This window comes from Trichomonas vaginalis, chromosome IV (assembly GCF_026262505.1).
Source record: "Trichomonas vaginalis G3 chromosome IV, whole genome shotgun sequence".
Classification (NCBI taxonomy): Eukaryota; Parabasalia; order Trichomonadida; family Trichomonadidae; genus Trichomonas; species Trichomonas vaginalis.
Genome location: NC_067206.1, coordinates 15648554 through 15665537, shown reverse-complemented (window position 1 = coordinate 15665537; position 16984 = coordinate 15648554). Strand labels below are relative to the sequence as shown.

General features: G+C 30.3%; 6 protein-coding genes and 2 pseudogenes across 8 annotated transcripts, besides 1 other annotated feature; 6 read left to right on the top strand and 2 right to left on the bottom strand.

The window, feature by feature from the left end:
- Positions 1 to 934: 934 nt before the first annotated feature.
- TVAGG3_0100820 (protein of unknown function, DUF4108 family) lies at positions 935 to 1378 on the top strand (the record flags this gene model as incomplete). The annotated part of the gene is made up of 1 exon (XM_001307154.1): positions 935 to 1378. The coding sequence occupies one exon, from the start codon at positions 935 to 937 to the stop codon at positions 1376 to 1378; it is 444 nt and encodes a 147-aa protein (XP_001307155.1).
- Positions 1379 to 1862: 484 nt separating this feature from the next.
- On the top strand, positions 1863 to 2099 carry TVAGG3_0100810 (N-acetylmuramoyl-l-alanine amidase family; the record flags this gene model as incomplete). Its single annotated transcript, XM_001307155.2, has 1 exon — positions 1863 to 2099. One exon carries the CDS (start codon positions 1863 to 1865, stop codon positions 2097 to 2099), a length of 237 nt encoding a protein of 78 aa, XP_001307156.2.
- A 2097-nt stretch (positions 2100 to 4196) lies between these two features.
- Positions 4197 to 16984: part of a mobile genetic element that runs on past the window's edge.
- Positions 5867 to 6293, top strand: TVAGG3_0100800 (annotated as a pseudogene). The gene has a single exon. A coding segment is annotated over exon 1 (427 nt).
- TVAGG3_0100790 (phage tail repeat-like family) lies at positions 7823 to 9303 on the top strand (the record flags this gene model as incomplete). The annotated part of the gene is made up of 1 exon (XM_051222791.1): positions 7823 to 9303. A coding segment is annotated over one exon (1481 nt), but the record flags the coding sequence as incomplete, so codon positions are not given.
- TVAGG3_0100780 lies at positions 9528 to 10190 on the top strand (annotated as a pseudogene). The gene has a single exon. A coding segment is annotated over exon 1 (663 nt).
- On the top strand, positions 10914 to 11439 carry TVAGG3_0100770 (Prim-pol domain family; the record flags this gene model as incomplete). The annotated part of the gene is made up of 1 exon (XM_051222790.1): positions 10914 to 11439. A coding segment is annotated over one exon (526 nt), but the record flags the coding sequence as incomplete, so codon positions are not given.
- On the bottom strand, positions 14217 to 14489 carry TVAGG3_0100760 (uncharacterized protein; the record flags this gene model as incomplete). The annotated part of the gene is made up of 1 exon (XM_051222789.1): positions 14217 to 14489. The coding sequence occupies one exon, from the start codon at positions 14487 to 14489 to the stop codon at positions 14217 to 14219; it is 273 nt and encodes a 90-aa protein (XP_051107775.1).
- TVAGG3_0100750 (uncharacterized protein) lies at positions 15012 to 15977 on the bottom strand (the record flags this gene model as incomplete). Its single annotated transcript, XM_051222788.1, has 1 exon — positions 15012 to 15977. A coding segment is annotated over one exon (966 nt), but the record flags the coding sequence as incomplete, so codon positions are not given.

The window sequence follows — 16984 nt, the reverse complement described above, 5'->3', positions numbered from 1 at the left end:
ATTTCGGAAATAACAGGATCCCGCATCCAACACGCAACAACAAAACACAAAACACACTTTTTGGTTCTTTCATCGTTTTAATCGTAATTTAGTAGTATATGTTGAAGGGTTTAGTGACTTTTTTTGTTTCATCTATATATAGACGATGCATTAAAATATATTTATTTATAAAAGATAAAAAATTAACATTAATTTTAAAATAATTTATTTTTTTATCTTTTATAAAAGAAGCTATATATAGATGATGTCAGATATTCCGCGATTAATTAAACATTGTTTAAATCCTGAATGGGTTAAACTTCAATTTAAAAAGGAAGACTGTGAATTATTAAATGAATATGAAAGCCAAAATAAGCTAATGAGGTATAAATATAATGATAAAGAATATTTAATTTCATGGAATCAATGGAGTCATAATCAAAGACCTCATAAACGAGAAGAAGAAATTGAAAATAATGAAATGGAAATCATTGATGACATTAAAGAGGATGGAATTCCTAAATTTTGTAGAAAAACCTTTAGAACTAAGTTAGGAGCATATAAACGTAGAGTATTAAATCCTGAATATCTTAAACATTTATTTAAAAAGGAAGACTGTGAATTATTAAACGTTAATGAATATGAAAATGCTAAATCAAAACTGAGATATAAATATATTGGAAGTGATGAAAGGTGTAAAGATAAAGATAAAGTTTATTCAGTTTCATATAATAACTGGCACACGTTGGGGATAAGAAAACATTTAGGAGATTATGGTAAAAGTTCCGAATTCTTCAAATCTAGTATGTATGAGAGAGTAAAAGAAATCAGATATAATTATCATTCATGAATGAAAAATAAACTTTAAAAATTCATGTCTTACATTTTTGAATAATTTATTTTTTTAATTCGTATGAAAATGAGTGGATCAAGATTCGTAACCGTCAATCAATTAATGGATGCTCTTTCACCAATTCTTGAAAATGTTAAACAAGTAGATGTTTATTTCGATGATTATGTAGAAAGTTTATATTATAAAGGTAAGTTTAATATTAAACCTATTGCTTTTGCATTTGATAATAAATTAATTGAAAATGCAAAAATTTGGGAATTAATTCCAGATATTGAATATATAACGAATATTAATGATAAATGGTTTAAACGAATTCCAACCACAAAAGTTCTTTGTAAATTAATGATCAAAACTGAGGAAAAAGAATTTAACGGGTTTAAATATCATCCAAATAAAGTTTCAGAACTAGAAAATGAAAAACTTCAGAAAAAATTAAACGATAGACTTTCAAATGATCGTATTGAAAAAATAAATAAACTAGCAGAAGTTGCATTTAATAATGAAATATTTGATGAATATAACCTTGAACTCAGTGATGGACTTTAAGTCCTGGGCTTTAAGGACCCGGGCTCAACGAGTCATGATTTATGAAATCAATTATTTGATTCATTCGCTCTTCAATAATTTCTATTCTTTTTGTTAAATCATCAATTTTCATTAATGAGGTGATTCTTGATTGAGGAATAGATTTCAAACTAACCACCCCCTTTATTTTTGAAATTTTGAATCCATGACCCTCCGGGTCTTGGACTCTGTCCTCAACTTTAAACATTTTATTCAATTTACACGTTGTCAATTCTTCAAATAATTTTTTATTATTAGCATAATAGTCATTAAATTCTTCAACAGATGAAAAAATTTTTATTTCAGTAATTGGTTTAACAACGTTTATTTTTTGTTGAACATCTTCACTTTCATTTATTTCTTCCTTCTCTGTTTCATTTATTTTTAAAATCGGTTTCATTTATCATTAAATAAAAATTAGAATATAAGTGATGAAATATATTTTTTAATTAATATTAAATCAGAGATGGCGGCAGGATTCTTTAAAAAATTATGGGAAGGAATTAAGAAAGCTGCAAGTTGGGTTCATCAAAAGATTATTAAACCCGTTGCAAACTTTTTGGCACCAGTAGCGAAAACGGCAGGAACTATCATAGGAGGAGTATTAGGTGCTAAAGCAGGTAATCCAGCGATGGGAGCACAAGCAGGTAACGCAGTTGGTGGAATTGCTGAAGGAATACTTAATAAAATAGGAGGAAAGTAGTGGAAAAATAAATAAATATTATTTTTATCTCAATATCGGTTGTAGTCGACGATAAACCTTATCTCCTTTATTTAATACTTCCCTTACCGGAACATTAGGTGCTATTTGTTCAGCAACGTCACTAATTGCTTCTTTATTCTTAAATATCCAATTTGCTCCTTTCTTAATCCCTTCCCAAACTTTACTCGCTCCTCTTTTTACTTTATCCCACAGTTTCTTAAAGAATCCTGCAGCCATAGTTGATTATTTCATTAAAATTAAAAATTCATTTTCATCTTTTAATTTTGATTTTTTATTTATTAATAAATGACGACTAACTATTTGGTGCCAAACACTAAACCGATTAATGGAAATGTATTTCATTCATTCGAAAAGATAAATGAAATATTCGCAAAGAATGACGGTAGAAGATATTATAGAGAACTTGAAAGTTCATGCTATGACTCTGATACTCCATATTTTGATGATAAACAAACTCATTTAAGAATTACAAATCCGGCTCATGATGTGAACCAATTAGGTGACACATATATTAAACGCAAAGTTAAAGCAACTCTTGTTTCAAATAAAGCTTTCACATGTGATGCCGCTTTTAAATGCATACGTTTATTCGTTGGTTACAAATCATCAAATCAAAGCTTTAAACAATTAGAAGTAGAAACTGAAAGAGGTGATGCCGGTTATCTTCAGATGGATTGCGCCCGTGAATCTTTCGCATTTGCAACATATAAACCAAAATCAGAAAGGAAAGTTAAAAAGTTTGTTCATTCGTTATATAATAATGTTCAAAAATATGATAACTCAGTATGTGGTAAATATATTGACCCTTCAGAAGTTTTCAAGAAAGCAAATGAAGAAGTTGATGTCACTTTTGATATGATTATTCCGGTAAATGATTTGTTAGCATTTCAGGCGTTCGATGATTATCCTAAATCATTTGGTGAAATCATTCTTAAATATTATGTTTTCAGGGATACTTTAGTATTTTGTCAGGTTGACCCGTTAAGAGTTGCTGATTTACAAAATTACGTTTATGAAAAGATAACTGATGAAAATTATGAAAAGATTATGAATCATGTTTATAAATATGATCGCAAATTCCAACAAATCGGACTTCCTGCCAAATTAATTACAAGCTTAGCCGCTACATCTGCTGACGCAACAGTTGAAGACGTTATTATTTCATGCACAAAGATGGAAGTTTTAGAGGATAAATGCATTACACCAGGATACGGTTTAATTGAAGAATCAGTTAAAGCAATACCACGTTTATTCAGTAAGGAAGATCCATTCATGATTCCAGCTCAACATATTGACGTTCGTTCACTAAATGGAGGTTGCATCACTCCTGAAGGTATTAGCTCAGATTTCTCATACGCTCTTCATAATGTTACAGATGTTGTGTTAACATTTCCGAAGAATGCAATGCAAAGAACGGTTTTAGAAAAATCCAATGCTTCGAGGTCTTCAGGTCACTATAGATTCCAGAAACTTCCCCGATCAAGCGATGACCACAGTGGGCGACATATTCTTTACACGTATGCTTCAAGCTTCTGATTTAGATGGAGTGAATGAATGCACAGAAGAATACGAGGACTCATTAACTAGACCACTGAATGATGATAATGGCACACCATTAGCTAGAACATGGAAAGACCAAACTTCATTCTTATGCACTATTCCAGTTCAACGTGATGGAGCGGGTATATTCTTTGATGGATTAGAAACTTTCAATTCACAAGTTACAGTACAAGTGAAAGCTTATCCAATCATTCAGGGTGAAAATGACACTTACTGTTCAAAGGTGACAAATCCTCCTCAGGTTTGGTTTACTAGGACTACATATTGGACATGGACACCGGATGAAGGTTTGAAATATCATCCAACAGGTACACCACCACAGTATAGAAGTTCATATGATGAAATATTGATGAATAGAAATGTATAAAATTATAAATTATTTTTGATTAAATGGATTTAAATTCATCCACCCCTTATGAAGAATTAGCGGGAGTATATAATACATACGTAGATGATATGATTAATGAAGCATTGAGTGATAATAGAAATGCTCTATCTAAGGAAAAATTAATGAAAATTCCATATTCTGAATGTTACTTAAATTCAATCACTGCAGCAATTGGTAAACAAAATAAAGGTAAAACATTAACGATATTAAAACAAATTATCATTATTGCTAACACTTCCCCCCATTCACATGTGTTAATTTATATCAACCGTTTCAGGTTCACCTTCAGATGATACATTTGAATCTTTAAAGCATTTAATCAAAATTCCAATTATTTATTATCACAAGAAGAAGCAGAAGATTATTTAAAAAACTTTGTAATGTATAAAGAAAAATTATATAATACAATCAAGAAGCAAGGATTAGAGGATAAAATTATTGATAAACAACGGGATGAATTATTTGAAACACTTTCTATTTCAAATTTTGATAGAGAATTTTTGCATTCACTCATTTTTCTAGATGATGCGGTGAAATCAAAACTAATAACAAATGAGAAATCATATTTTAATCAGTTATTAACTCAATGTCGACACATTCAGTGTTCATTCTTCATGGCTGTTCAATACTTTAAAGCATTAAGCACAAACATTAAATCAAACCTGTCCACCCTTTTCATTTTCAGTGGTTTTAGTCGTCAACAGTTGAACGTTATGCTTTATCAAGTGAATTTACCAATGAGCATTAATGAACTTTACACACAATATCAACAATTAGGAGAACATGGAAAAATAATAGTTGATTTAAATAAAGGTTCCATTAAATTCGAATAACTTTTTATAATTAATTTTTATTTTTTATTATAATTAAACATGACAGAAATTGCAAATCTTCTACAGGTTCCATTAAAACAAGGACAAACAAAAAGGGTGCATATAATAGAACTATGAAAGTTCCAGACGGAATGAAAGAATTAGTTCATATTGTTGCCGGTCTTCAAAAAGATGTTAAACAAAATGAGAAACGTTTTAACATTACCAGAAGCTCAAGCATATGCCAAACGTCATGGTCCAAATTGGGAAGCACATTGAAGCAGACATTACAGGTCCAAATGGAAAACCTGATGGTATAAATGAAGTTTTCGTTACTGATGGTCACGGTAATATTAAAGTCAAAATGGTATAAATTAACAATGACGGATTATCCTAAACGTAAAGCATATAATGAACATTATCCTATGCAATTTGATGAAAATGGAAAAGCTGTTAAACAATACATTGGAGAAGGTGAAAATGGTCCAATTAATTCATACCGTCATAATCCATATCTCTTATTTCAATGAAGAATTAAATGCTATTGAAGAGGGACCGGATGGATTACCACGATATTCTAACCAGTTGATGGTCAATATGCAAATTTAAGACCTGAAATTCCAGCTAAGAAATTCTTTAAAGTTGCTTTATTCGATCCAGTTTTCGCAAAAAAGATGAACTTAAACAGCAATTCCAACCAATTATAGTAGCAAGAATTGCATCAGGTGCTTTATCTCAAGCATTCAAAGATTTAATTAAGAAACCATTATATCAGCAACGAGGTTTAACTTATGATTTAGTTAAGGAATCAGATAAAAGAAAATTTGAGAAATCAATGATTATAAGAATGCAATTAATGAATATATTCGGTCTATTAATTTCGATGAAAATGCTAAAAATCAACTTCATGAACAAATACAGGAAATAATAGATTCAAAAGTTCCAGCAAAATAAAAGTTTAAATATATTTTTTTATTCGAATATAAATGAGAAGACGTTTCACTAGTCAAAAGAACACTAACGCAAAAGCAGAGATTACGGTGGTTATAACGTAAATGATGATAAATCACGAATTATTCAAAATGTTAAAGTTAATGTTAGCCCTGAATTAACAAGGTCAGCAACTCAACCAAATTTATTAACTCGTGACTTACCAAGAGAATGAAAGAGAATGAAGAAAACCATGAGAATGGAGACCCAATCATTTTATCTGAACCCGGTAAAGAACCCGTTGAAATCCCACATATCCAACATACCCCCCACCTCTTTCATCAAACATCGAGAACCCAGGAATCTACGATTACAGTCGCAATGCGCCATATAAAATAGACATTAATTCTGAATTAATGAAAATTTACCGTGATATAATAACTGATAATTATGATTCAATAATAAATTTAATTGACCAATCCGGTTTAATTATTTTACCTTATGAATCATTAATTCACATTATCGCCATTCTTTGTGATGTTCAGGATTCAGACGTTAAGATTCAATTTTTCATAGATGATGAGGTTTCATGCTGTGAACAGTTGCAAAAATAAATCCTATAAAGGATATTAGCACAATTAAGATATCAAAGAATGGAACAACAACTGAACTTCATTTAACATATAATGATATTTATAATAAAATAGTTGATGAATATAAAATATCACTTGAAAAATTCTTTGTTAAGGCATTTAATATTCAAGCATTAACATTATCGAATAATAATCCTTTGAATCATAATCAATAATAATTGACCTTTCACCAGTTTCTATCGTTTGTTTTATTTCTTTTTGTTCCCCACTATCCGGATCGGTCATTGTAATTGTTTTTGTTATAGTATCAGCTTTATCTTTAACTTCAATCTTTTTTCCATCGGGATATTTAAACCAAAATTCCAAAAATTCGATATTGTCAATCTGTTCATATTTTAATCTATCAATTACATTTTTAATACCATCTGAAAATCTTATGAAATGGTCATTATATGGGTTTGATTGAACTAAATTTGAATGAAGTGAAATATAACCGATGATGAATATGACATTGACTCATATTTTCTGAAAACACTAAAATTTATAACATGAATGAATTTCTTATTCGTTGAATTTATGAATTCTTGAGGTAATCTTATTCTAGTTTTATTTATCACTGGAAAATAACGCTTTACCATATTTTTAATCGTAATAAAAAAATGTCAATTATCAATATTATTTCGAATAATAACTGTGAATTAAATTTAACAGTTAGTGGAATTTATAATGTTACTCTCGTTTCTGTGAGTGGTAAATTTAATCCCATTCTTTTAGACCCTTCAGATTATATATCATTTATTAAAGATGACCATGAGCCGCATAGCGGCGGGGTCGTAGACCTAAAAACGTATGATATGTATATAAATAATGTGATAACGAAATGGGATATTAACATGATTTTAAGTTATTTAAATGAATCATTTATCGTATGGTATGAAGAAAATTTTAAATCAAAACCTGATAAACTTTTTGAACTTGATGAAATAAATAACCTTATTAAATTTCCGCTGAAAATTAAATTTTGTACTCCTCATCTTCGTTCATTGTTGGGGATATTAAATTTTGAAAAAGATGTTGGGGATGTTTTGTATTCTGACACTGGTTCCAATTTCATTTTAATCAAATGTGATAAAGTTAATACCCCAATGAGATTTTCACATCAAACATTAGACCCTAACTCTTACCCATCAATACAAAACATTTTATCCATCAACTTAAACATATTTTCTTTATCATATCCGTTTCAATTATCCGGGAATTCATTTATTCTTCATTCAAAAGATTTATCAAATATTAAATTTAGAATAACGACCTATTTGATTGTGATTTAGAATTATGAATGAAATATTATGGCAATTTCAAATAGAAAAAATAGGTGATGAGATAACAGATTAAATATTTATTTTTAAATCATAATAAATGATTAAACAACAGCAACCACAACAACTTAAGGCACAGACCATTACATACGCCATATATGCATATAATTCAAAGACGGCAGAACAAACGCAAAGGTTGAAATATGGAGATTTGGAGATAGTATTGAAAAATGACCATTTCGAATTCGTTTGCAAGGGTGGTGCAGTGATATCAAATATAAAAGAAATTTTATTTATGAATTCAAAAATTAAAGGAATAACGGATGATATAACATCAATTCCACCAGAAGAACAAAGATATTACGCATTAAATGCATTTCCTAAAGTTTTGAAGATTGGAAGATTTAATTTAAATGAGGAATTCATAGAAGGTTTCCTAAATGACATAATGGAGAAAGCAGATAAGGAATATGTGGATAGTGAGTTAATGAAGAAAGCAGATAAGGAATATGTTAACGAAAAAGATAATGAAATTAAAGAAAGTGTTGAATGGTATCATGAATGGACATCAAAGATTTTAAAAACTAAAGCTGATACAGGATGGGTTTCAGGATGTTTAGACCTTAAAGCGGATAAAACATATGTTAACGCTGAATTAAAGACTAAGTTAGAGAAGAAAGCGGATAAGGAATATGTTAACGAAATATACCAAAGTTTGATAGGAACAACAAAAAATATTGAAACTATTGTTGGCGACTTTTCTGTCAATGAAGAAAATAAATATTTTAGATGGGAGTTTGTACACTCCTTAAAAAATGGTATACGGTATAAACTCATTCCGAAAAATAACAATGAAATGTATGTAGGCTATATAAAGAATGATGGTACACAAGTTAAAGTTCCATTAGACAACAACTGCTACTTAAACTTATATGGAGACGAACAAAAGAAATATTTAAGAGTTTATGAAATGACAGATATGACAGATATGACATTGTCTAACGTAGCTCCAGCACCGTATTATTATGACTATGGTGTTGACGCACATGTAGACCCAAAAAAGCAAACATTATATTTAGATTATTATAGATATAAAAGATATAATGCAATAGAAAAAACGAGAATAGTATATTATTATACAGATGACAGAAATAAATATTATAGTCAAGATTTTACATACCCTGAAAACATAAGATTATATTATAAAAAATATTCTGACACAAACCAGAAGAAACCCGAAATAGTTACACTATATTTTAAGTTCAAAAGAGACAATCCTATATTATCTCATATGTTTGATTTAATGAACCCAGTAGGTTCTATTTATACATCTATGGATGCAAGAGGTCCTCAAGTAATGTTTGGTGTTGGTGCATGGGAACAAATAGTTGACAGGTTTTTGTATTGTGCAAACTCTTCAAAGGAAACAGGGGGAAGTAAAACGATTTCAGGTGAAAATTTACCTGCACATAGTCACTACATAGATTTAAGCACATCTCAAGCAGGTTGGCATAAGCATAGATATTGGGATTGGTCAGGAATGACAAAAGGTAAAGGATATGATGTTAAAGACGACGTTAAGTTTGCTATAAATTGTTACTGGAGTGACACTCAGGGAGAAGGAAACCATACACATTTCGTTTCAGGATATACACAAACGACGGGACAGAGTAAAGATTACATGCCACCATTTATGACTGTATTCGCATGGTATAGAGTTCAATGAATTCAGTCCAAAAATAATTAATTTCATTAGTTTTAAAATTATTTTTATTTATTTTTTTATTTTGTATGTAAGAACAGTAATGTCGGTCGAAGCACAGACGTTCACGAACAAATCTAATGGCGAAACATTCACAAAAGGCACTTATAATGGTATTGAAGTCTTACGTAGAGACAAGGATGGTTACATTAATGCAACAAAGATGGCAAGAGAAGCAGGAAAGTTAAACCATTTAAACAGATTTCTCAATAGTGCTAAAATGCAGGAAATTCTTGAGTTTTGGTTGAAAGAATACGGTCGAGCCAAAAGTGGCTCAACCTCAAAACAAGCATTTTATGAGCTTACTAAGGGCGTTATGAATGAATTCAAAGGTATTTACATACATGCTGACCTCGTTCATTTTGTTGCTGAATGGTGCTCTGTAAAGTATGCATTTTATGTCAAAGATATTATGGACTCCATAGACAAGAAAGTTCATGAGAAGTTAGATGAAGAAGAACTCGAAGATACAGTAGAAAATGCTAAACCTTTGTTTGAAGAAGAAGTTGGAAAAATGTGCGAAAAACAATTAGAACATGAACGTGAGATATGTTATGGTTATAGAGATTCTCCATACGAACTAGACCAATGGGAAACAAGAAGATTTAAAGAGAGAATTTAGAGAATATGAACTCGCTAAGATAGCATTTGAAGCTGCAGAAAAGAAGTTAAAAGTTTGGGGTTGTTTTGTACAAAAATATTGTGAGTAAATGAACCATTTATTTTTGGTCAAAGCTTCCACGAGAGAAAAGATTCCTCATTCGCTAAGGATTCCAAAAATGAAAAAATCATTGATTTCGGCTGAGAAAAAATAGCAAAACCCTTCTTCCACGGGAACAAAGAAATAAAGAAGAAATAAAGAAGAAATAAAGAAGAAATAAAGAAGAAATAAAGAAGAAATAAAGTAAATTTTTTATTTATTCCCGTGGAAGATAGAGCACTTTTATGATACTTTTTATTCACGACAAACAAGACAAATAAAGAAAATAAGAAAATACGGCGCTGTCGCGGTTCGAACCACAGACCTTGACCCCTCCATAACACCACCTTAGACCACTGTGCTACGTAGCCTGTCGACATAAGATTTTATAAATTGCATATTTGACGTAAATTTATTTCCCAGTTATTCAAAAAATAATTATTTTTGAAGAACTAAAGGTGCTACCATGTTACCATGTGCTACCAGGTCATTTAACTTCTCTGAAAAAGTGTGACAACATGACATTTTGACAACAACACAGGAGGAAGGTAGTTATGAATTATTTTTAAAGAACTAAAGGTGCTACCATGTTACCATGTGCTACCAGGTCATTTAACTTCTCTGAAAAAGTGTGACAACATGACATTTTGACAACAACACAGGAAAATATGATGCAGTCCAAAAATAAAGTTAGTTTTAAAATTGTTTTTATTTTTTATTCCTATATAAATGACAGCAACAAACAACAACAGCAACTATATCGTTTCTGATGAAAAAGTTATTGATTCATTAGCTGAGGAATTAGTTGTGGCAGAAACTAAAACCCTCAACGAAAGAATTGGTGAAAACAGGATTGATTTACATAACTACCTCAAACATGATGGAGGAAGAGGAAGGAAAACTGGTATGGCTTTATTAGTAAATAAAATTTCAAATTTAACGATTATAGATGTTGATATCAATAAATCGTACAATGATGAACTTAAAGAAACAGTTAGAAAAGACATTTTATCAAAACTTTCGGATAAAGATGTTATCGTTAAAACCGCATCAGGAGGTCTTCACATTTATTGCAACACTAATTTCTTCTATTCAACCTCGAACAGAATGATTAAATGTTATTCCTGCAATGATTATGATATTGACATAATGACTTCTATGGATGATTCAAAGCGTTCATTAGTGGTTATGGCTGATTCAAGAGTTCGCAAGAATGCAACAGAACCAATCAAAACATACTCATTCATTCGTGGAAGTTATGATTCAACATTAACTAGAACAGTAAACGATATATTAAATGATTTGAATATTAAGGTAAGAGTTGAACAGAAGAATGAAGAAATAAAGAGTATAAAATGAAAACAAAGATGTAAACATTGACGATAAACTTGCCCAGAGCATAGTTGATGGCATCTGTGATTTTGAAGTACATAATGACGGTGGAAACATGAATTTAGAAAAAGAAGTTACATTATTCACACTGTTTCAAGCAATTAATTCGTTACCTAATCATTTAATTAATGAAGCATACGATAACGTTTATAACTTCTGCAGTTTAACAGAAAATGCAAAAAGTAATTTTGAAAAAGCACGTGATAGATATGCACATTTAATGACTTCTCCATTTGTTTTAGTGAAGATTCTAAAACTATATCAAAAGGAATATTATGATGAATATGTTTTACCTTTATTACGTAAGCCAAAAATAACATTTGATATAAACTTGATGACTCGTTTTTGATAACAGATATTAGACGCAAGGCTGAAAATCATCAGTATAAAAACAGTTCTGAAGTAATTGAGGATTTATCACGTGTAATCCGTTTTGTAGATTGTGGAAACAAATACTTCATTCAAAAGGACTATAATATCCACGGCAAAATGAATCAAATATCATTCGTTCTTCAATCAAACATGAAAGAGTCACTCAAAATGATTAAATTATTTAAAGAAGAAGGTAAAACCATAACAGCATGGGACGTACTATTAAATCAATTATCCTCATTAACCGTTAAGGGTGTTTGCTTTAAATCTGATTCCACAGATGTTTTCTCAACGTTTCAGGGTTATAAATACAACATTCTTGAAAAGCCTGATTACTCAAAAATTGAGATGTTTATGAATTTCATTAAAGAAGCCATTTGTGATAATAACGATGAAGTGTATAAATACCTCTCGGCTGGATTGCATCAATGATTCAACATCCCGGAATCAAGAATGAAACAGCAATTATTTTGAAAGGACTTCAGGGAACAGGTAAAAACAGATTTACAGACATTATTTCTGAACTTCTCGCTGGTTATTCATGTAAAAACATTACCGAAATAAGTGAGCTAACGGGTAATTTCAATTCGGTTGTTGAAAATAAAATGTTTCTTGTACTTAATGAACTCAAGAATGTTGGTGAAGATGGACTCGCAAACTTCAACGCTTTGAAATCAATTATTACGGATAATGAGATAAGAATTAATGAAAAGAATCAACCCAGAAGAACAGCACAGAACGTTGCAAACTTCATTTTCGTAACTAACAACGTCTACCCTGTCAAAATTGAAGTTGGAGACAGAAGATACGTAGTTTTAAGAGTTAATGATAAATTCAAGGGTCAATTTGATTACTTCAAGAATTTAATGGATTCATGCACAAAGGAATTTTATGATAATTTACTGACGTATTTTATCAATTACGACCTTTCATCATTTAATGTACGAATCATACCGATGACTGAAGCCAAACAAGATTTAATAGAATTATCATCAAATCCTTTAGATGTATGGATAAATACACATTATGATGAATTGTGTGCAGGTATGACGTGTGAAAATGCTCTATTCTGCAAACCATCAGACATGAAAGACAAAAACTTTCAAATGAGTATTAAGGATAAATGTGATAGGAAACATAGAAGAATAGACGGTAAACAAACATGGTATTATGTTTTGAAAGAAGAAATGAAAGGATTATAAAACAGGTTGAACCAAACGATAATGAGGAATCATTTACTGATGATGAAATACCTGTAAATGAGCCGCTAAGCGGCGAGACCTGAAGGTCTAGCTTTATAAAGTATGATTGGAATTTATTTTTGCATTAATCCTGCTGTGTTGTCAAAATGTCATGTTGTCACACTTTTTCAGAGAAGTTAAATGACCTGGTAGCACATGGTAACATGGTAGCACCTTTAGTTCTTCAAAAATAATTCATAACTACCTTCCTCCTGTGTTGTTGTCAAAATGTCATGTTGTCAACATGGTAACATGGTAGCACCTTCAGTTCTTTAAAAATAATTCATAACTACCTTCCTCCTGAACTGTTGTCAAAATGTCATGTTGTCACACTTTTTCAGAGAAGTTAAATGACCTGTAGCACATGGTAACATGGTAGCACCTTTAGTTCTTTAAAAATAATTCATAACTACCTTCCTCCTGAACTGTTGTCAAAATGTCATGTTGTCACACTTTTTCAGAGAAGTTAAATGACCTGGTAGCACATGGTAACATGGTAGCACCTTTAGTTCTTTAAAAATAATTCATAACTACCTTCCTCCTGAACTGTTGTCAAAATGTCATGTTGTCACACTTTTTCAGAGAAGTTAAATGACCTGGTAGCACATGGTAACATGGTAGCACCTTTAGTTCTTCAAAAATAATTCATAACTACCTTCCTCCTGTGTTGTTGTCAAAATGTCATGTTGTCACACTTTTTCAGAGAAGTTAAATGACCTGGTAGCACATGGTAACATGGTAGCACCTTTAGTTCTTCAAAAATAATTAATTATTGAATAACCTAAAAACCATGAGACTTTGTCTCCGGACTCTTTGAGTCACTTAACGATAAAATAAGTGATAACAAATTTTTATTTTTATCATAAATGAATACCCCACAAGCTCAAAATTTACCACGAATCATAACAAGGGAGGAAATGATAAAAATGATGCAAGAACATGTTAAAAATAACAAACCACTAAAATTGAGAAAATGTGGTTATGCAGTAATGATGGAAAGAGAGATGTTGTCGAAGAGGAATAAAAATTAAATTTGGATAGAGTTTAAAAATTCATCTTTATTAAATTCATCTCTTCCAATCAATTTATTTATTCTATTAAATTCTTTTATTTTTGCTTCACTCAGTTTAAGGATTGAACGATAAGTTTCTAATTTTTCGATTATTTCTTTCCTCTCTTTATCGTTTTCAACCCCACCACATTGTGGCTTCTTTTTGTAATAACATATTTTTGATTTAATTCTGTTTAGTTTCTTTTTATATTCATCGTCTGGACTCTTGACTGCTTCGTTGTCACTCATTTCTTACGAAATAAAAAAAATTAAATATTATTTAAATATAATGGAGTAATAAAATAAATTGGAATTTCTATTAATTTATTGTCAACTTCAACTAATGCATTACCGTTAATATATCTAACAAATTCAGCCATTGTGTCAAATCTTCGTCTTCTTTTTGTCATTGATTTATCAGTTTTTCCATAATCGAGATGAATCAAAACTTTATCCCCTTGTTTAAAATTCATGAGCCCCGAATTAATTTGTTCACGTTTAACATCATTCAACCTTTCATTTGCTTTCTAATATATTCCCATTCTTTTGAAATATCATTTTTCATTTCACTGGTTTCATGTTTATTGTTCTATGCCATGTATTATTGTAATAATATACTAACTGCTGTATGATGGAGTCATGATTTCCATCCCAGTATATCTGACCGTTAACCCCTAACGCATCTCTAAGAGTTCTCATTACCGCATCAACTATTTTATTATGAAACGTATATGGAGAGGATGAAAAGTAAAAATTAATTTGTGGGAAATAATGAGTCATAGCTGCCTGAAATCCTTTATCACCATCACCCCTTATATTATCTACTCTTTCATGATCTAGTAAGTATTGTATAGCTCTTCTTGTTTCCTGTTCTGTTTTCCCTTTCACCGGAATGCAATATAAATATCTAGTGTTAATGTTAATGGCGAATAAATAAGTAACGTTTCCTTTTGAATATTCCAGATGATCGATTTCGTATGAATATGGATATAGTGCAAATGAAGGGCGACTAAATTTTTCCTTTAACGGTTGAATTTTTGGGTCGGTTGGTTTATTTAATATCTTGAAATCCTTTTTAAAATCTTTTTGCTTCTTTAATGTTTGAAATGGATATAATAAAGTGAATGATGAAGGATTAACTGAAGGAGGAGGTACTACCGTTGGAGGTTTTGGTATTGCAAGTGGTTTAATTTTATCTGCTTTGATTTTGGATGATGAAGTTTTGGATTTCATTCCCCCCTTCATTAATTCTGGATGTATTCTATTCATTTGTTTTAAATATGCTGTATATAAAGGTTTGATATACTTTCCCGCTTCGAGTTTATGTTGAAGGATGAATTCCAAAAGTTGATCTTCATTTAAAAGTCGGGCTGAATATGGTTTAACTAATGAATCATAAATTAAAGCTTGTGCTTCATTTATGGTCTGAAGGACCTGGGCGTTTTGCACCTTTAGCTGTTGAACATTTGCTACTTTCTCTTTTGGTGTTGTTTTCGGCTTTTTCTTCTTTTGTTTTTGTTCCTTTGGCTTTTGCGGCTCAGGATTATATAATTTATATAATTCATCAATATCTTCTTCTGTTAATACTTTATTTTTGAAATCTTTCAATTGTTTAAGTTGTGATTTAGTTTTTCCCTTTGTATATTCATTATTTTTAATTTTGTCTTTAATTTTAGAAATTATTTTATCATGATATTTCAAAATTTCATTTTTATAATACGGATAATAATAATCCATATCATCACCCGTTATATTTTTATTATGTTTTTGGAGATATGATTTTAATTCATAATAATTAGGAAAATATTGATTAAGTACTAAATCATCAATTAAATTTTCTAAATCTGCATTATCCATTTATATAAAAATAAAATAAATGTTTTAAGGGTGCCCACCTCTTTGAATCATAGTATCAAAACCATTATTTACATATTGAATCACATTATTAACGGTTCCTTTTGTCTCTTCTGTAGCATTTTTATTAAAAAAAATTTTAAATTCATGACTCAACCCCTACGTTTTTAAATTATATTAAATAAATGGCATACAACATCCATTTTCACAACATACAGCCTTAGTGTGTGCTCCTGTTAATGCAGTCTTATCGATTGTTAAGCGAGTCATTGACCCGTTTTTAAGTTGTAAATTAATATTCTGACCATCGAAAATAACTTTATCATTTATTATATCCAAATAATTTTTAGGTGTTAATTGCTTATTTTGTCGTAAACTAACACCTTTCATTTTTTGTGCAATCTTTTTGAAGGAGTCTTCACCTATCATCCCATTAAATGATGTATAACACTTAGGGCATAACGCCAAGTTATCACCTTGTTTCTCAATTGCTAAACCCAATAACTTCTTCTCATGTGCTTTTTCTTCAGCTTTATTCTTTAATTTAGGTTTAAATTTCTCATCAAAACAGAAGAAAATCAAATGGTGCGAATTTGAAAATGTTTTTATCATAAAATTTTTTATCGGTTACAATCGCCTGAAATGCTTGAGTGTTAGGAAGATTTGGATCGCCAGCAATAGCCCAATAAGATGAATCAGTATCACCTTCAATGAAATGAAAACGATTAATCCATGCATTTATACATAAAATCATAAATGAAAACTAAATACCAGTATTTTGCGTTATCTAAAGTGAAGAATGCCTCTTGTAAACATGTATCACATCTATAAAATCTATCTTTGAGCATCACTTGATACGTATCCTCTCCTATTTCTCTTATGTTTTTAAA